At 49.1% G+C, this 20,532-nt stretch overlaps 2 protein-coding genes and 1 pseudogene across 4 annotated transcripts; 1 reads left to right on the forward strand and 2 right to left on the reverse strand.

Annotated features, from left to right (window-relative positions):
• Positions 1 to 103: 103 nt before the first annotated feature.
• LOC309331423 (claudin-4 pseudogene) lies at positions 104 to 3,958 on the forward strand (annotated as a pseudogene). The gene is made up of 2 exons (XR_014161621.1): positions 104 to 231; positions 2,828 to 3,958. The product of XR_014161621.1 is annotated as a claudin-4 pseudogene (transcript).
• Positions 3,959 to 7,969: 4,011 nt separating this feature from the next.
• METTL27 (methyltransferase like 27) lies at positions 7,970 to 16,641 on the reverse strand. 2 transcript variants are annotated; one of them, XM_081843654.1, is made up of 5 exons: positions 16,440 to 16,633; positions 12,294 to 12,422; positions 11,227 to 11,362; positions 9,833 to 9,925; positions 7,970 to 8,292 (listed from the first exon to the last, which is right to left on the reverse strand). In XM_081843654.1, exons 1-5 carry the CDS (start codon positions 16,566 to 16,568, stop codon positions 8,069 to 8,071), a joined length of 711 nt encoding a protein of 236 aa, XP_081699780.1. In that variant the 5' UTR covers positions 16,569 to 16,633; the 3' UTR covers positions 7,970 to 8,068. The 2 variants fall into 2 exon arrangements, with proteins under 2 accessions (XP_081699780.1, XP_081699781.1); XM_081843655.1 differs by lacking the exon at positions 12,294 to 12,422 and having other exon boundaries at positions 16,440 to 16,641.
• A 1,463-nt stretch (positions 16,642 to 18,104) lies between these two features.
• Positions 18,105 to 20,255, reverse strand: LOC309331432 (uncharacterized protein). Its single transcript, XM_081843669.1, has 2 exons — positions 19,730 to 20,255; positions 18,105 to 18,284 (listed from the first exon to the last, which is right to left on the reverse strand). Exons 1-2 carry the CDS (start codon positions 20,222 to 20,224, stop codon positions 18,261 to 18,263), a joined length of 519 nt encoding a protein of 172 aa, XP_081699795.1. The 5' UTR covers positions 20,225 to 20,255; the 3' UTR covers positions 18,105 to 18,260.
• Positions 20,256 to 20,532: the final 277 nt, after the last annotated feature.

Raw genomic sequence — 20,532 nt, forward strand, 5'->3', positions numbered from 1 at the left:
TCTCTGAATTTTGCACAACCAAATAATGTGTACATGAGGGGAAAGGGCACGTTAAAAAATGCCAACATTCATGTAAATAATATTAAAATGCATTATATTGCAGGGGGTTGGACTAGATTACCTTTGAGGTTCCTACCAACTCTACAAATCTATTATTCCGTAATCATTTTGTAGCTACTTCCCCCACCTCCACGATATCCTTTCTGTTAGGTGGGGCAACAAGAACATCAGGTAAATATTCCTAATAGTACTGAACCATCTTTCCGGCTGCTTAGCGGGCAGGCAGGCAGGGAGGTGGGTGAGTCTTTTAGTAACCTGATTGCTCTGACACCTTTGTGTTGGCACATTGGTAATTCCAAGGAAGAAGAAGAAGACACCGTATACCAGACCGGGGCGTGTGTGTGTGCCAGGGGTGGGGATAGAACTGGTTTTGAGAGGTAAAGAGCTGAGATAGGTCTCTTGAGCAAGAAGAGGGGAAGTTTTGAGTTTGCAAACAGCCCAGAGGAACATCAGAAGCTGCCTTGTATGGAATCAGGTCATGGGCTCATCTAGCTCGGCACTGTCTAAAGTGATGGGCAGGATTTCAGACTGTAGCCTCCTATGGAAATGAGTTCCATGGTTTAACTATTTGTGGCGTGAAGAAGGACTTTATTTTCTTTGTCCTGAATCTTCCAGCATTAAGATTAATGACATGTCCTTGAGTTCTAACATTATGAGAGAGAGAGAGAACACATTCCAGTCAAGCCCCATCAGCAGACCAGATGAGAAATTTAAGCAAAGCAAATGCTCGAAAGGAAATGTTTTCTCTCTGACTTTCTTCTCCCCTTCTCTCTCTTTTTGATGCGCTCAACATTCACAGTAGAAAACCTGATCAGTCAATGGGGCATGGTCTGCAGGTGCCGGTCTTATACTGGTTGGGATGTCTTGCTTCAGCATTATAGCGGGGGACACAGATAGATCTGAAGTCCATGTTTCTATAAAATATAAGCCATTTGGAGCTGTGTGGAGGGGAGGCCGGGCAAGTCTCTATATTAGTCTGTCTCCATCCTTTCAACATAAACAGTTCCATACTATCTGCAGGGCCCTGCGGCCTTCTGAAGACTCCCAGCAGACAGCAGAGAAAATGGCGAGAGCCACAGTTTAGCACATGGGTAGGCAAACTGAGGCCTGGGGGCCAGATCCGACCCAATCGCCTTCTAAATCCGGCCCACGGTCGGTCCGGGAATCAGCGTGCTTTTACATGAGTAGAATGTGTCCTTTTATTTAAAATGCATCTCTGGGTTATTTGTGGGACATAGGAATCCGTTCATTATTTTCCCCCTCAAAATATAGTCCAGCCCTCCACAAGGTCTGAGGGACAGTGGACCGGCCCCCTGCTGAAAAAGTTTGCTGACCCCTGGTCTAGCAACATCATTCTGGAGTGACAGCAGGTTCTTTCCTTACACCTACAGCTTCTTTCTTAGGTGGAAATGTTTTTGAACACCAGATGTTTTTGAACAACACTGTTCCCACGCGAGGGCTGAGGCAGGCAGGCCGTCCCTTGCCTCAGGCCCTCATGGCTTCACATTGGCCGCCATCTTGGGTGGGAGGGCAAACAGAGAGAGGGTGCGGAAGGAGGCACTCCTCCCTCATGGCCAGCGCCACAGAAGGAGACTCTTGCTCAAGAGGTGGCAATGCAACGCAGACTCCATGGGAGCGCTTGGGCCTCCTCCTCTCTGAGCCGGAAGCCGAGACCGGTCTCCTAGGGCTGGCGGCAGCTGAGCTACAACCCCCTGAACTACACCCCCTCGCACCCGCTCCCTGCCAGGTGTGGCGGCCAGAAAAACAGGCTGTGGGCCTGCTCAAAGGCGGCTGCATTTGGGGTGGAGGTGTTTGCTGAGATCTCTTTGATAACTCAGCAAATGATTGCTCCATCTTCCCACCTGGCAAATTTGAACCTGTATACAAAAATGGAGTGGGATCTGAGAAGTAAATAACTTAATATTCATCTCTCGGTGGCAGCCTGGGGCTGTGTTGCCGAATCCTGGAAAACCTTTAATAATTTGAATTGCTGGTGCTCTAGGGTTTGGCAAATTGCCCTTCTTGAAATGCTTTCTCATAAGCTAAAAGTATCTAAGGGGCAGAGCTCAAATGACTGTATATGTACGGTCTGTGTGTGTATGTATGTATGTAGTGCTTTTTTCTAAAAAAATGTTTAGAGGTGCTCTCAGTTTGACTCAAGAAAATCACCATTTTATAGTTCAAATTGGGGAAAATAAATACAGTAAATGGACAAAAGTACAAAGATTCACAAAATGTTTAGGGGCATGCGTACCCGTGTACCCCCAGAAAAAAGCTAGCTAGCTAGCTAGCTAGCTAGGTAGGTACATGTAAACAGCCAGAGCTGTTTAGCTTCTTTGAATAAAGAGTCAACTTCACTGAAACCGAGTGTTTTATGGCTGACCTTCTCCTGACTTTGGCTCCTGACAATATACGGTGGAACCTCAGTTTTCAAGCATCTTGGAAGTCAAACGTTTCAGCTTTTGAATGCCAAAAACCTAGAAGTAACTGCTTTGATTTTCAAACGCTTTTCAGAATCTGAACGTGCCACATGGCTTCCGTATAGAGTTTTCTGGGCAGAAATGCTTCCGGAAATGCATGCTTCAGCTTTCAAATGTTTTGGAAGTCAATTGGTCTTCCAGAACTGATTACGTTCAAAAACTGAGGTTCTACTGTATTGAGAATCCCCTCAATCTGCCCTTGAAAAGTTTGGGAAGCTTTATCTGGCATTCTCCCAACCCCAAGGCTCCTGCTTCCAACCTAACCGCCCTCTGTGCTGTTTCCCCAGCAGGGGGGAGCACTATGGCGGTCCTGGCCTTGCAGATGGGAGGCCTGGTGCTGTCGGTCCTGGGCTTCCTGGGCACCATCTTGGCCTGTGCCATGCCCATGTGGAAGGTGACGGCCTTCATTGGCTCCAACATCATCGTGGCCCAGGTCTTCTGGGAAGGGCTGTGGATGAACTGCGTCTACGAGAGCACCGGCCAGATGCAATGCAAGGTTTACGACTCCCTGCTGGACCTCCCCGCTGACCTTCAGGCAGCCCGCGCCCTGGTGGTGGTCTCCATCGCCATCTCCGCCCTGGCCCTGCTCGTGGCCATCACCGGAGCCGAGTGCACCCGCTGCGTGGAGGACCCGGAGGCCAAGGGGAGAGTCTCGGCAGTGGCTGGTGGGGGGTTCATCCTGGCCGGGCTGACTCTGCTTGTCCCCATCTCCTGGTCTGCCAGCGCCATCGTCAGCAATTTCTACAACCCCCTGGTGCCCGAGGCCTTGAAGCGAGAGCTGGGCATCTCGCTGTACGTGGGATGGGCAGCCAGTGCCCTCCTGGTCTTCGGAGGGGCCATGCTGTGCTGCCACTTCCCACAGAAGGGGAGCACCAAACCTTACCCAGTGAGATACTGGGCTGGGGGGAGGCACTCCACCCCGGGCAGCTATGCCCGGAAAGACTATGTTTGACTGCTATGTGGGGGCGCACCTCTCGCTTCAGGAGGGGAAAGGTTTCTCACTTCTATAGGATTTGTGCAGGGGGAGAGCAAAGAAGCTGCATGTTGCTTCTTGCAAGTCACTCCTTGCCAGAGTATAAACTCAGGGGGCGTTTGGTACTAAAGGGACACCCATCCCTGGCATGACCCATGATCAGGGAATGGTAGGAGTTGTAGTCAGTCCAGCAAGATCTGGAAGGCCACCGGTTCTCCAGCCATATCAACCTTCGGCAGATCGAATCACATACCCTCCCAAGTGTCCATTTTCCAGGGTCAGTCCCAAATTACAGAAGCAGTCCCAGTTTCTGCTTTGATCCCACAATGTCACGATTTCCCTTTTTCCTCCCCTCCACATCTTGGAAAACAATTAAAAGTGGCGTGTGTGTAGTAGCTGCAAAAATGGAGTCCTGTTTATACTGAAAATAAAATTCCTGCACCAACTGAAGGAAATGGTGAAGCTGGTGTATGAAGCCTTGAAGGAAAATGTCGCCAATCCACTTAAAATTGCAATGCTTCAGCAGCGAGCCATTTTTCGGAAATGTGTTTATTCATTGATTGTAAATGGAGCCTTACACTGTCTACTGTAGAGAAGTGAGTCCCACTGTATTCAATGGAGCTTACTCTCAGGTAAATGGGTAAAGACTGTGCAGCTTCACACTGAAATCCTAAGCATTTTTACTCAGATCTAAGTCCCATTGAGTTCAATGGGATTTACTCTCTGGTATGTTCCTGATCATTCTCACACTTACTATCATTATCATTATCATTATCATTATCATTATCATTATCATTATCATTATCATCATATTAGTATTATATCCTGCCTTTTTCCCTGATAGGAAGGCAGTTTACAGCTTATTTTTTTCCAAATTCCATTTATCTGTTGAAAGTGTTACACACATTCCCTTCCCTCGCACCTTTTTTTCTTTACAACAGTCCTGTGAGGTAGGTTCAACCGAGAGGTTGTAATTGGCTCAAGGTGACCGATGTAGATGTGAATATGATGTATATGTTTGGAGCAAGATCAAATGTAGGAGAAGCTTCTTGATGTGGAAGAGAATGTCAGAGAAATGTCGGAGGATACGGAATCATGGAATCACAGAATCACCGAAATAGAGTTGGAAGGGGCCTCATCGTGTCCAACCCCGCTGCTATGCAGGAGCCACAGCTAAAGAATCCCTGACAGGCCCGCATCCAACCTCTGCTTAAAAACCTTCAACAAAGTAGAGCCTTTCTGAGAGAGTCAGTTCCATGTTGCTGGACACCCAACTTCCATCAACCCAAGCTAGCATGAGGCTGTGTAACATTTCCAAAAGCATAAATCTGCGCTCGCACGCCTTTGTTCAGCTTCTGCAAACCTCACCCACATTCGTCCTGTAAAAAGAGAGGAGGGAGAGAGGTGTCCTCCCTATGTAAACTTTGGTGTTTTAAAATAAGCAGTGACTCCTCAAAAAAGAGCACAAGGAAGTTGGTGCAGGTTGTAAACCAGGTGCAAAATGCAAATAAAAATCAACTTTAATGGAGCACTGATGTATCACCGCAGAGCTGTGCTGTGGCAATCTTGCCTTAAAGGCAAGAATCCCATTTGGCCGGGGAGACTCCCAAGCTAGGGCTTTTCTGCCCACAAGGAAGCTGTTGGAGCCAAGAGGTCCTGCAGGAAGTCAGTATTTATCTGGAGCCTTGATCTCCTCTAAATGGCGCACACCCATTGTTCTTTAGAAGGCATGCATGCACATTGTATTAAATCGCCAGGACCTGTTTTTATATATCCTTCTCTTCTCCATTAGGCTAAGTCAACTTTAGTTAAGCCCTTTACAAAAAGAAGCATTTTCTCTCTCTCTTTCTCGGCCATCCCTTCCTCCCTTGCAGACCTGCCAAACTCAGTTATAACCCTCTTTTGCCCATTGGGGAACCGAGTTTGGCAACACGGAACTCACCCTTATCCATATTTCTGCAAGGATTTGCCACTTTCAAGGCCCTTGTTTCAGATTGTTTGGAGAAAGAAGGTGCAAACATTCACACATTTGGGCTTCCTTCCCCACCCTCCCCATTTGGATTTAATATTTCTCTAGTTCCACCATTTTCTGAGGGTTTGTAGAGACTGTCCTGGGTATATAGGGTGTTGGGGGGGGAGCACCTCTGGTGGGGAACAGATTGTGCTCCTTCCGGGGTAGCTTGTCCACCTTTGGTCCCCACCCTGTACTCAACTCTCACCTGCGACTCCCAGTGGCCACATGTGACAGCAGCCACACCCCTGCAATGGCTTCGACTGGCTGCCTATACCCTCATGAGGGTAGCTGGTGGGTCTAAAACCCTTGGCGAGTTAGGGGCTTTTCCTGCATGCAAAGACAGGCTCCAGAAGATTGAACGGACGAGACCAGCTGTGGGTCCAATGGCCAAGAAGGCAGTTTCTGCACGTGCCACAGAAGAAAGTGAGGGGCAGATGGGACTCATCAACCTGGGAAGGGAGCCCATCTAGGAGAAGGGAATGTCTGATCCTAAACCTCTGCTGTCTTGCAGGATATCTTCGGGAGAAGAAAGGCTAAGGACAGGGGCATCTTACCCACAGAGGCTAGTGGCGCAGGGCGCCAGGGTGCAAAATTCTGCAGGGTGCCAGGGAAGAGGCGGAGGCTGGATGCACCTCCTCCCGGCATCAGCTCGCCACCCTTGCCCACCTCCACCATGCGGCCAGCTGAGCCGGGAGCCGCCGCGTCCAGCCTCTGCCTCTGCCCCGCCGGAGGAGCTGCCCTCAAGCCTCTGCCCGCCTCCTTCAGCCCCGCAAAGCTGGCCTCATTGCCGGCAGCGCCGTCCTCCCTAAAAAGGTCGGCAACTCCGGGAAAGGGCGGGCGCCAGAGGGATCTTCGCACCACGGCACCGGATATGCTTAAGACGGCCCTGGCTAAGGAGTAAACTCTACTCAAAACTGGAGTGGAGTCCCTGAGACAGTTGGATGGCACCTTGTATGCCTCCTTCCAGCAACTCCTGCAGCCAAGCTGGTGCCAAAAGTATTGCTCTTCTTTTCTTTGGACCACATCAGTGAGGCTGAGAGGGGGGTCTTGTCATCTAGGCAGCCCTAGACTTCCATACACACTTGTGCCCTGGGAACGTCACTTTGGTGCTACCAATGCAACAGTTTGACTTCACCCCTGGAGGTGCACTCCATTGTCTCTCGAGACAGACAAATGCCAACAACAGAAACTGTCTACGAACATCTTAAGAGCGTAAGAAGAGCCTGCTGGATGAGGCCAATGGCCCATGTAGTCCATAGGTAATAATGTACACGCAATGACCCATCTAGTCTAGCATCCTGTTCTCACAGTGGCCGACCAGAGAAGGAAAGGGCTATCAGTGGCTAACTAGTCATGATGACTATACTCTTCCTTCCCAGTTTGAGGCAGTAAACCCTCTGAATACCCTTTTCTGAAAACCACAGGAGGGGTAAAGGGCTCTTGTGCTCAAATCCTGCTCTCAGCTTTCCCCACAGGGGACAGGATGCTGGACTTGATGGGCCATTGGCCTGATCCAGCAGGCTCCATTTATGTTCTTAAGACTGGTGCCCTCCCTGCCTTCTCAATGACTCTCCGCTCTCCTGTTCATTTTCAAGGTCCTTAACCAGGTATCCTTCCAGCTACAAATGTTTGCTTATTTTGGTTGCTAGGAGAAGCAATACCAGGGCCAAACTAACAAAGGGTATATTACCTGAGCTACAAATGAGGAACAATGAAGGAAAAACCTCACCACCACACACTTCCTTTTACTGCACCGAAAACTGATTTTGCTCAGAAACCTTAATGCCTCATTCATACCATGCATTTAAAGAACTACGATACCACATTAAACTCTCAGGGCTTCCCACAAAGAATACTGGGAAGTGTGGTTCGTTATGAGAGCAGAAAGTTGCTAGGTGACCTCCAATTCCCCTCAGAGAACTATAGTTCCCAGTGAAGAGGGGTTGACTATTAAGCCACTCTGGGAGTTGTAGCTCTGGGAGAGGGGAATAGGGGACTCTCCCAGCAACTCTTAGCACCCTTAACAAACTACAGCTCCCATAATTCTTTGGGAGCAAGCCATGGCGGCATAGCAAAACTCTGAGAAGTGCAGATTTCTAAGGATAGCTGTGCTTCAGTTCTCATTGTTTTGGAAAATGCGACATCGTTAAGCTGGGCTTTAAATGCAAACCGAACCCAATTTCTACCACATTCTGAATCTGAGCCACTGCAAGAGGTTGAGGGAAGGCTGACCCAGCGAAAACCAAAATCTCCCTGTCCTAGCTGGGGTTGATGGGAGTTGTAGTCCAAAACGACATCTATGTGTATGTACCAAGTTGGAAAAGGCCAGCCTAAGGAAATTTGCCTTTAAGATATATGAAGGTCCCATGGCCATAGAAGCACAAGCCTGGGGTGTGGGGTTTCACGGTGATTATTTAGTGTCCAAAGGCACTCTGCACATGCTCAAAGGCACAGACTGCTTTATTAAATGCTCCACCCACTGGATAGCAAAGTTCCAGCCTTGCGGGGTCTCTCAGCAAGTAGAGGAATGGCAGCTTTTCCTCACAAGACAGGGCTCTTTTGATACAGGTACACTACGCCAGGGATATACTCCACACCCTGTGCAGACTCCTTCTCCGATGTCGCCCGCTCCCATGCCTCAACTTCCTGCTCCATGACTTTTCGCCACAGTCCCCGCTGCTCCAGCTCGTTCAGGACTTGCTGCAGTTGGGTCTTGTATTCCAGGTTGCCCGTGTTGCTCCGGGTGGTCAGGCACAGGTAGCCTCCTGTTATTAAAGGAGAATGTTGGTCAGATCCAGGGAAAGCCCTGACAGCATCACAGGGGCTTATCCACACTTGTCCTGCTGCTTTTCCCCCAGGGGAAACCACTCTTCCCACCCCCTGCCCCCAAAGCGATGGTGAAACTGACAAAAAAAAATCCTGATCTGGACAGATTCATTGGAGGACAGGATGAAGGGACAGAGAAGGAAATCTGCATTGGCTAAACGGAGAAGGCCTTTCTCCATCACACTTCCATACAGATTAAAATGTGGAGATTAAATGTGTCCAATTCTGTGGGGAACATAGTGGAGGACTGAACATGAATTTCAAGGATAGTACAGCTCTTTAAGGGGGGCATTTCTCTTTAAAAAAACCAAAAATACCACAGCAATGTTTAAGAAACATGGCTGTCAATCCTCACTCCTGGCGGTCAAAATAGTTTTAAAAACTCCAATATAAACACATGTTAAAGGCATTTCTGCCTTTCATACATTCACTTGAAAAGCACGGGAGAGGCTTAAAAGTGGTTCAGTGTGACTGGTCTGAATTCAAGGAAGTCTTTTCCGAACAACCAAATGCAAGTGAACTATTCCTCTTCCCCAGCTCCACTGGAGTAGATCTCCTTAGCTGCGGCTGGTTAAAAGGTCTCCCAGCACCATCTAGCGGCCAGAGATTCATGGGTGCTCCCTTGGTGGATCAGCCCAAACCGCTTTGCAGAGCAGGAATCACAGCTGAAGAATCCCTGACAGACCCCATCCAACCTCTGTTTAAAAACCTCCCTTGAAGGAGATTCCATCACCTTCCAAAGGAGCCCATTCCGCTGCCGAACAGCTCTAGCTGTCAGGAAGTTCTTCCTAATATTTAGTAGGGATCTCCTTCCTTGCCATTTGAAGACATTGGTTTGGGTCATCCTCACTGGAACAGCAGAAACAAGCTTGCTGCATCTTCCACGTGACAGCCCTTCAGGGATTGGAAGATGGTTATCCTATCATCTCTCAGTCTTCTTTTCTCCAGGCTAAACAGACCCAACTCCTTCAACTGTTCCTAATCAGGCTAATTTTCCAGGCCCTCGATCCTCTTGGTCGCTTCTCCTCTGCACACATTCCAGTGATGAACCTAGGTGATGCTTCCTGTTTTACATACAGTGGTGCCCCGCAAGACGAACGCCTCGCAAGACAGAAAACCCACTAGACGAAAGGGTTTTCCGTTTTGGAGGCGCTTCGCAAAACGAATTTCCCTATGGGCTTGCTTCGCAAGACGAAAATGTCTTGCGAGTTCCTGCGGGGTTTCTCCCCCCCTTTTCCTAAGCCCTAAGCCGCTTATCAGCTGATCCGCTGATAAGCCGCCTATCAGCTGATCCGCTAAAAGCCGCTAAACCGCTAATAGCACTAATCCACTAAGCTGTCAATGGGCTTGCTTCGCAAGATGAAAAAACCGCTATACGAAGAGCCTCACAGAACGGATTAATTTCGTCTTGCGAGACACCACTGTATATATACACACACAACCCCCACTGCAACAGGGCATCTCCTGCAAAAGCCCCACCTGGTCTGGTGACACGAAGCAACTCCGGAACCACGCTGGTGGGCACCTGTCCTTCGCTGAGTGCTCCCACGATCAGAACAGCGTCATAGCACCCTGGTCAGAAGCAACAGCATTGGTTATTTATTTGTATTTTTTCATTTTAAAAAATAGCCTAACACTTTGAATTGGGGCTCAGGGATGAACAGGCAAATGGCACAGGTGTTTAAGGACAGGTGTAACATGCTCCTTGGAAGAAAAGCCCATCGGGTTTCTGGTCACTGTGTTTTATAGATGCTGCAGTCTCCAAACCATCTTCAAGGGCAGCCCCATGTAGAGAGAATTACAAAAGTCCAGATTGGGGAGGTTATTGTTTTGTTTTTACTACAGCATGAACGGCTGTGCCCAGGAACAGTTCGCACAGGCAAACCGGACGGAACTGCGAAAATGACACTCCGCATTACTGATCCCACTTGGGTCTCAAGTGATGTAATGGACTGGCTAGATCAGGCTTCCTCAACCTCGGCCCTCCAGATGTTTTGAGACTACAATTCCCATCATCCCTGACCACTGGTCCTGCTAGCTAGGGATCATGGGAGTTGTAGGCCAAAAACATCTGGAGGGCCGAGGCTGAGGAAGCCTGGGCTAGATGCAGAGGAATGGTGGGAGGAAGAAGCTGGGGAACTCCCCAGGGAAGAAGGCTCAGAGCCAGGGGATTGGTGGTGGGAGAATGTTGAGTGGTCAGAGGGGGAAGACTGGGAGGAGGTGGTGCCGGAAGCTGAAGAGGTAACAGGGTTTAGTGAGCAGGGAGAGTCTGTGGCAGAGAGAAGTCCAGACTCAGAGGCAGAAGCTGAAGCAGGAGAGGAGGGAGGCCAAGAGGTGGAGATCAGGCAGGTTGGCTAAGAGGCAAAGGTGTCTTCCCCTCCTGCTGCAACCAGCTCCCTTCGCCTCTGGTCTCCCAGAACCATAAGAGGTATGAAGTGGGAGGAGTAGAGACGGATGTACCAGCGCAGTCTCAGATTGCTTGGGAAGGACCCAGGAGAGGAGGAGGCTTAGCCAGCTGTGGGAAGGCAGGGACCTTCAGTCCCCACAACTGACTCAGAGGGGCAAGATCTACTTGCTGTGCTCATTAGGCCTGGCACTACTGAGCAGACCTTGTTACTTCTCATCAAGAGTTAACTTCCCTTGCTCCATGTGATTTATTGCTGACCCACTCCTGACAAGTGACAGACTATTGTCATTCTGGGAGTAGCCCCAGATGATGCACCAGGTCCTATGGGGTGAGTTCCAGAGGTTAATGCAGGGAAGCAGTAGCAGCAGCAGCATCACCTTGCCCACCCCAGCCTCACCCCCTGCACCCTAACCCACACTCACTCAACCCATTTCTCAGGAAGAGGTGCACCTCTTGGTCTTGTTACCTTCAGGAGCTGGTAGGGCTTCCTGCCCTAAGAGGCACCTCTTCAGATCCTGGTAGATCCCCTTGCGACACGCGTGTTCCAGCATCCCCTGACTGCCATCCAGGCCGTGGAGGCGGCAGAAACCTTTTGCCTGCAGCTTAGAAGGTGCAGCTTAAGTCACATGACATCAGCCTGGAACCACACCCACTCCTGCCTGCCAATCAAACGCAAGCTTACTGGACACCACAAGTGACACCCGCAGGAGCCAGGTGGGGGTGGTGTCGAGGTAGCTGGGCAATATCTGGTTTTCAACATCATGATAGATCACCAGCTAAACATCATGATATACTGATACAGTGTCTGAAATAAAGATGGAGCTCTGTAGAGGCATTGGCTGGCTTCACAGTTTTCCCCATGATTTACACAAACATTTCATGATTTGTGATATATTGCCAAGTGAAAAATTATGAAACTGGTATAACAATATGGACTTCAAACTGATTTTGGACAATACTAGCACAGCCTTCTGGGTACCAGTTGCTGGAAACCGCAAGAGGGGAGAGTGTTTTAGTGCTTGCAGGTTTCAAACAGGCACCTGGTCAGCCACAGTGAGAATGGGCTAGACGGGCTATTGGCCTGATCCAATTGGCTCCTCTGACGTTCTTACGGAACTCTCTTCCACTGGAGGCAGGGATAGCTACCAACTTGGATACTTTAAAAGAGGACTAGACAAAATCGTGGAGAAAAATAAGGGTTTAATTGGCTACTGACCACAATGTCTATGCTCTGTCTCCACAGGTGGATGTGGGCCCCGGGCTGCAAAATATTTGCTGCCCCAGTTTAACTGATGGATCAACTCCAAACAGCAGCACAAAAATATTAATGAACCTCCTAATCCATTAAAAACTAGATTCAATGAAATAAGACCCCATGACTCAAGTGGCAGCCTCATTAAGATGCCCGTCTTTCCCAGAGACGAGAACACCATCAGACTGGGGCAGTCACAGCAGGCACGGGTGATGGTCCCCAGGCACGGGTGGAGACACACCCCACGATGGCATCCTCTGAGATTGGGGCGCCCCAGTTACCTCCTTGGCCACAAGTCCTGTGCCACAGGCCACATCGAGCACTAGAACGTCCTGGAGGGGTTCCTGGAAAACGGAGGCCAAACAGGCAGCAGCCACTCGGGGGGCTTGATACTGCAAGACAGCAACATCCTACAGGGGAAAAGAGGTCTAGTCAGGAACAGGGTGGGGACTGAACGTTATAAGTAGAGCCCGATGGATCAGGCTAATGGCCTATCTGGTCCAGCATCCTGTTCTTACAAGGCCAACACCAACACATGAGCAAACCTCCCTCTCCTGTCGTTTCCAGCAACAGGTTGTTGTTATTATTATTATTGCTATTATTAGTTTGTACCCCACCCATCTGACTGGGTTGCCCCAGCCACTCTGGGTGGCTTCCAACAGATATAAAAAACATAATAAAACATCAAATATTTTTTAAAAAACTTCCCTATATAGGGCTGCCTTCAGATGTCTTCTAAAAGTTGTACTGTATAGTAAATGATGTTGGATATAAAGAGAATAGGGCATCAGTGACATGGTAAAAAGAAATATGTAAAAATGTTTTGAAGAAAAAAGGGGTAAGACCAGAGTATTATTATGTCGAGACTAAACAAATGATATAAAGGATTAAGTTATAAAGAACATGTGATAAATGGTTTTAAAAGGAAAGGAAACCAAAGGCATAATAGGTTGAAATGTATAATATTGAATAAGACTGGAAAGAGGGTAGGGAATTGCTGAATTTGATTGTGTAAAGGGGAACACAGAAAAGGGAGATGTGAGGAAGTCAGGAAAGAGGGTTATAAAGACAGTAAGCAAGAAATAATTTTTTCTCTGTTTTTTGTTTTTTTCTGATTATCTCTCTTTTTTTTCACTTTTGAACTGTGCTGTTTTTGATTGTCTTTCTTTTTTGTTTTTTCTGATTGTGATATTTGTTTTATTATGCAAAACCTTAAAAAAAATTAAAAAAATAAAATAAAAGTTGTACTGTATAGTCATTTATCTCCTTGATATCTGATGGGAGGGCATTCCACTTCTCGCAGTGACGAGGAAACCACCAGAAGGCCCTCATAGCTGGAACTCAGTGTCTAGGCTGAATTCAGAAGCATTACTGCCTCCTTTAAAGCCATCCAAGTTGGTGTCCAGTGCTGCCTCCTGTGGGAGGGAGTTCCATAGTCTAACCACGCATTGCGTGAAGAAGTCCTTTGATGAGTGCTGAATCTCTGAACATTCAGCTTCACTGGTCCACAAGTTCTAGTGCTATGAGAGAGGGAGGCAAACTTTCCTCTACCCATTTACTCCTTGCGGTGCTTAATTTTATAAACTCCTATCATGTAAGCTCCTATCATGTCAGTATTGTTTTTAACATTCGATTGGGAGCTGCCTAGAGTGGCTGGGGAAACTCAGCCAGATGGGTGGGGTATAAATAAATTATCATCATCATCATTATTATTATTTCCAAACTAAAAAGTTGCAAATGCAGCAACCATTCTTCATAGGGAAGTTGCTCCACCCCTATATCATTCTGGTTGCCCCTTTCTGAACCTTTTCCAACCTCCCGGCATTGGTACTTTTAACCCCTTGCAGCATATGTCTAATAAAATACCGTGTTGGCTGCAGGAAGTGAAAGGAAGGTTTGTCACACGCAGAACTTATGGCTCTGCTAGGAATTGTACTTTTGGCCTTTTCACATCCAAAGAAAACATTCCATTCCCCCTGCTGCCCTGATTTTATTGCTCCAGGTGTTCCAGGGCAGTTGGAGAGCAGATATCTTGGGCTCTGCCCAGTTCCAGAGATGGAGACATTTGCAGTAATAAAATCCTCCTTGCCCCAAACAGGGGCTGGCAAGGCGGAGCAAAAGCTATCAGCATTTCGGATTTTTCAGTCTAGAGAAAATGCGAGCCAGAAGAGACACGATTAGGCGTTTATAGGATAGAGAATGGACAGAGGAAAGTTTTCTTCTCTCTCCAAGGAAACCAAATGTTGGAAGTTTCAGGACAGAGAAAAGAAAGTCCTTCACACAGGGCATAGTTAAACTGTGTAACTCACTGCCACAGGAAGCAGTGAGGGCCACCAACTTGGATGGCTTTAAAGAAAGGATTGGAGGAATTCATGGAAGAGGGAACTATTGATGGCTACTAGCCATGATGGCTCTGCTCTGCTTCCAGAGTCGGAGGCTGCGATGCTTCCGAATACCAGTTTCTGGAAACCACAGGAGAGGAAAGGGCTCTTGCGCTCAGGTCCTGTTTGAGGGTTTTTCATTGGGGCATCTGGGTGTCTGCTGTAAGAACAGGATGCTGGACCACATGGGTCATTGGCTGAATCCAGCAAGTTCTTAGCACATGGGAGATGAGTGGAGAAAAGGATGTGCTTGTAGCTAAATGGCCGGATGGAGGATGGACCTGTCATTTTCAGACCTCTCTTTCTCATTTGTCCAGTCTTGAATTCACTTCTCTGCATTTCTGCATCCATTTGCATTTTTTAAAAAAATCCTCAGGAAAATTCAACACCATTTTCATGTGAATTTCTTCCAATAAACCGATTTTTCTGTACGTATGCAGTTTTGACCAGCAAACATTTCTGCAAGCAATTTCCCCTAATATAATCCATTTCTGTATGTTGTTTTTAGTGGCATATTTATTCTTACGCACGTTTTCTGCTAATATATGCATTCGGGTAACCGTTGGGAGAGCTGCATGGCAAAATATGGAGAACTGCAAATTTTGAGGGGTGGCTGTGGTTTGTATTGTTCTGGAAAGAACCTGTTCACCTGTTAATGTGAACTGAATCAAAATTCTCCCCCAAACCTAACTGGTGACTGACTCTTTTTTTAACTCCCATCCTGATTAATTCACCCTCCTTCTGATATAAGCAATTCTTCTCTCTGGCCTCTTCACTTGGTTGGATTCCATGTGAGGCATGGACAGTCAAATTGCGGAACCCGTGGCCACAGGAGGAAATAATGGCCACCAAGTCGGATGTACTGTATTTAAAAAAGGATTGGATAAATTTGTGGAGGACAAAGGCTACAGGTCACGATGACTCGGCTCTGCCTCCACAGTTCGAAGCAGCAATGCTTCTGAATACCAGATGCTCAAAATTGTAAGAGGGGAGAGCGCTGCTCCTGTGGTCAAATCCTGCTTGTGGGTTTCCATAGGCATCTGACTGGCCACTGTAAGAACACATGGATCACATGGGCCATTAGCCTGATCCAGCAGGCAACACTTACGATACTGTGTGTGTTGAAATATCTTCTTTTCATTATCTGCTATTATTAACTTTATTTTTATACCACTCTTCCTTCCAGTAGGAGGGACCCTTTTCATTTTCCAGCCTTCCCCAACCATCCAGATATTTTGCACCCCAGCTCCCATCAGCCCCCAAAGCAAGCCTGCCCAATGGCAGACTACCTTCCTGATGCCGGCACTCTACACATGCCCAAGAACACCCTCTCTATTATTAATTATGGTGCCCCAGGTGGAGAAGATGGGTTTTGGGGTATTTAAATTCAGAAGGGGGGGGTGTGCTTTGCCAAAATTGGTCCAAAAGTCCACTAAGCTAGGTATCCACTTTATTTTAGAAGCACCAGCTGCCTCTGAGAAGCCCACAAGCAGGCCTGTTATTTGCCCAACTATCTCATGTATCCTGTGGCTGCAATGGGTGTCAAGGTAGATTGCCTCTGAACATGGAGGTTCTATTTAGGTGAGATGATGGTAGCACCTCTATCCATTAATTTATTACTTATTTACTTATTTACTACTTATTTACGTACTCCTTTTATATCCCAGCTTTCCCTCCAAGGAGCTGAAGGTGAAGCAAATGGTTCCCCCCTCACGTCTCATTTCATATCCACAGCAACCATCTGAGGTAAGGGCAGGCTGGGAGACAGCGAACCCAAGGTCTCTGAGCCTCATGGTAGATTTGAACCCTGTAACCCCAGGTCCGGATCCGACACTCCATTTTTCTAATCCCCACCCTCAGCTTGCCCTTTGAAATGATGGCTAAACTGCTGACCCGGGATTCGTGGGAGGAGAGAGAACGGCAGAACTCTGCACGCGCTCAAGAGTCTCCTTAGGGAATGAAAGAGAAGAATGCTCCCAGGAGGCAGAGGAGACGAACTAAGGGCAGAAGCGAAGCGGGGTGAGGAAGGGGTGGAGGAGGAGTAACCTCTTCGTATTCCGGGGCCCAGCCGTCGTAGAAACGGAGCTGCTGCTCCGGATGGCCTTCGTGGTGCACCTGGGCGACGCGGCGCTGAACCTCGGCGAGGCGGCTGCTGTCTGCGCGGTCATCAGCCATGTCTGATCCGCCCCTCTGCGAGAGCAGCAGCCGCGGCCGCCTCCTTCCCGGCTCCTCCTCTCTCTCTCGCCCGCCTCTCTCCTTGTCCTTCCCCCGGCAGGCTTGGGGGAACTCTAAGGTGTCGGCTTTTAACTTGTGCTGCGCTGTTTTGTGCTAGTTGTGTTTCTTAAAGCATGGTTTTAATTCTGTAAGAATTGTTTTTCAGCGGTTATCTTCCACATGCTTTTCGCTTTCTGTGCCTATATGCCGTTTTAATTTGTGTAAGCCGCCTTGAGTCCAAGTTTGGGGAAAAGGTGGGGTATATAAGCGGATCTCAGGGTCATGGATTCCATCCGCACGTTGACATGGGCTTAACCTGCATTTTTGTTGGGGGAGGGCAGGCTTTATCTGCTAGGGGGGCAGAACCTCAGTTAAGTATTTCTATTACTTTACTTGATGGGGGGCAGCTGCCCCCTTCCTGCCCCCCTTGGCTACGCCCATGCATGTTGGACAAAAGATTGCTGCATTGCACAAGGTTGGATTAGAACTCTACAATTCTATGGTTCTATAACATCTGGCAGCCTAGGACATTTCAGTACTGAATTTACTGGGTGCTATGACAGCAGTCTTGTGTGTGTTTCCCCTAAATTGGCTGTGTTTTTTTGATCTGCCTGGGAAACAGCAGAAATGGGGGCTCTTCAGCCCTGGATCTTTGGAGGCTGGGATAAAAGGACTCCCATGGCAAGCAGGGTACCACTCTCCATGGCAACCATCCCATATCATTTGTACAGGGAGTCAGAATGCTGAGGCTTTATTTGGTGGGACACAGTGGGGGTGGGGGTGTCACATTTGACCAGGAGTTCCAGTGGGGGGCTGGCTGGCTAGGGGCCATAATTAGACATCTAAATTATAGATCATGCTTGACGATGCCTCTGCAAACCACTTCCCTGTTTATGTGGTGTCCAAAAACATTTTGCTACCTCTATGTGTAGCAACAAACCCCCATCCAACTCTGCTTTGCAAGTCTCTCATGTTGACAGGAGGCATCTGCCCGGACCTCATGGGAATGCAGGCAGAGATAGGCCTTTGGTCCGGTCCAGCTGGACTCTTACGAGCCCAGAGCTGTGAGGACAAGGAAATCTACTCCAGGACGGTCTAGGGACCAGAGTGCATGATAACTCAGTGGTGTATTATGACTCAGTGCAAGACAGCTTCTTATGTTCATTTTCCACTTTAAGTATGGCCCCGGTTTCTGTTCTGAAGGGTGATGTCATGCGCTGCCAGCCTTCCTGCAACCCGGTGCTTCTGATATTTCAGACCACAACTCCCCACCCTGATGTTTTGGAGCATGTATTCCACTCACCTCAGATGTTCTGGACCACAACTCCCATCAGCCCCAGGTGTTCCAGACTACAACTCCCATCAGCATGGCTGGAACCAACAAGAGTTGTAATCCAAAACATCTGGAGGGAGGTTGGGCAAAGGCTGTCCATACATATTCCACCTTTTCCAATTGTGTGTGATCTTGGGAAGTGCCAGACAGATCATGATACTAAATTTTGCCTGAGAACTTTTGTGTTATTGAACCGAAACAGCCCTGGAGGATGAGAACCCGGTGGTGTGAAGGGACTCTGCAGCACAGCAGCAAACTCTGCCCAAAGTGTTTTTGGCTACAGAGGAGCTGACATCCAGGATGGCGGTGATGGAAAGCCCTCAGTAGGTGGTCATTTCTTCAACCTGCAAGATAACAAAAAAGGGCCTTGAATTGTCAGGACAAGAGGCTCCCTGGCTTGGCACAGCCAACCCTAATTTGCAGTAGTTCTATAGGGTATTACTTGGAGGCTGGCCTTTGGAAGCAGGATCCAGGATCTCTCTCACCCTGACCCCAGGTGCTATGGGCACTTATGATACAGATACCTCTCCGAAGCCATGGAAGGGGCAAGTCCTACGGCTGGAATCTGTGGGCATACAGCAGCCTTCATCAACTTGGTGCCCTGAATATGTTTTACAAATCTCTCCAGTGGAGGGCAATTGAGGTGATGATGTCCCTATGAACTTACTTGATGGTAGAGCTTCTAATTTTGAAAAGCCACGGAGGGGGGAGCTATTTTGGCCTTTGAGGGGGTATTATTGCATTTGGGATTCCCGATCGCACCAAGACTCAATGGAGTCATTTGGGTATATCTGAACTCACAGAATTCACAACCACAAAATGTAGAGATGGCCACCAACTTGGATGGCTTTGAAAGAGGATTAAACAAATCCATAAAGGGTAATCAATACCTAGTAGTCACAATGGAGATGCCAGAGCAAAGGCAGTTGCAAGGGAGATGCTCTATCACTGAGCTGCGCCTATGAATAACAGTTGCTGGCAATTGCAGTAGGTTGGGGAAGGCTGATTCTACTTCAGATTAACTTGTCCCAGCCATAGGGAACTACCTTTGGACACCTGATGCAGCAAACCCAAGCCTGGACCCCCAAGGATTATTGCTCAGTGGTATAGCATCTGCCTTGCAAGCAGATCTCTGGTTCAATCCCTGCTGGCATCTCTAGGTAGCATTGGGAGACTCCTGCCTGCAATTCCAAACAGCCACTGCCAGTTAGTGTATGGTCCAGTCTTTCTATCTTCCTATGAGCTGCAGCCACCAGCTTAAATGGCTTCCAAGAGGGTCAGACAAATTCATGGAGGATAAGCAGGCAATTGATGGCTACTAGCCACAATGGCTACGTTCTCCCTCCACTGTCAGAGACCGTAGGGCTCTTAATACTAGTTTCTCGGAATTGCAAGTAGGGAGTGTGCTGCTGCTCTGACTTTTCAGCTTCCCGTTGGGACATCTGGTTGGCCACTGTGAGAAGATGATGCTGGACTAGATGCACCCCCTTTGGCCTGATCCAGCAGGGTTGTTATGTTCTTAGCCCCATTGACCAGGTGCCTCTCAAAGATGGGTGGGGTGGAGCACTGTAAAATACTGAGGGGCCCATCTATATTTCTAAGGTTGTATTGGAGTATGGAATCAAGTGTGGGTGCATTACTGCATTGAGCATAGCAGCCAACCCCGGGGACCAAGGTCCCTTTGCTCCATGAAATATTTGAGGGGGTGTATTATTGCATAGAGGGGGCCAGGTGTGTGCATGTGGGTTCAGCTATTGCAAGGGGGGTTGGGGAGCCACAACATGCGTACAGGATAGGAGGCGCATTGTTGGTCAGAACAGGGTGAAGAGGCTTCCTCGCTCTCCGATGCTCCTGACGGGCACACCTGCTGCTGGGCAGTAGAGTCGGGGCCTGCCGCTGCTTCTGGCCCCGGGGAGGCGGTGGCGGTGCGGCGCCGGCTCCTGCTCCTGCTGCGGCTCCGGAGCTGGGAGGATCGGGGCCCGCTCTGCTGCTGGCGGCGGCGCTTGGCGATGCTGGCGCGGATCTTGGCGGCGATCTTGCGCTCGTGGCCGGACGGGGAGGTCCAGTTGGTGCGCTGCTCCCTCTCGCGGCGGCTCCGGCCCTTTCCGCCCGCGCCGGGCCCCCGCGGGCCGCCCTGGTGCGTCCGATCCCGCAGCCGCTCCACGCGCTCCTCCGAAGGCGACGAGGAGCGGCCCGACTCCTGCTCTTCCCCGTCCACGCCGGCAGGGGGCTCAGCCGACACAGTCGCCAGAGCAACCTTGGACCGGCTGCGCTCACGCCGCATCTTGGCGCCGCCCTCCTGCTCTGTGCTCCTCCTCCTCCACGAGCTGCCCGGCTTCTGCTTCGCGATTGGAGGCGCGCGGCGCAAATACAGCCCTCCCCCCGAGTTGCGTCATAGAGCCATCACCCCTTCTCTCGCCGCAGGGTTGCCATAGCAATGCGTTGCCAAGGCCTAGTGTGAAGCAGGCCCGGCCTTTGCCAACCTGGTGCCCTCCAGGGGGTTTTGGACCACAGTTCCCACCAGCCGCCTCGCAGTCCAAAACACCTGGGGGGGGGCATCATCACCTTGGGCCTGTGCTATCATAGCAGATC

The sequence above is a fragment of the Podarcis erhardii genome, assembly GCF_964252035.2.
Source record: "Podarcis erhardii genome assembly, chromosome: 16".
In the NCBI taxonomy this organism is placed as follows: Eukaryota; Metazoa; Chordata; class Lepidosauria; order Squamata; family Lacertidae; genus Podarcis; species Podarcis erhardii.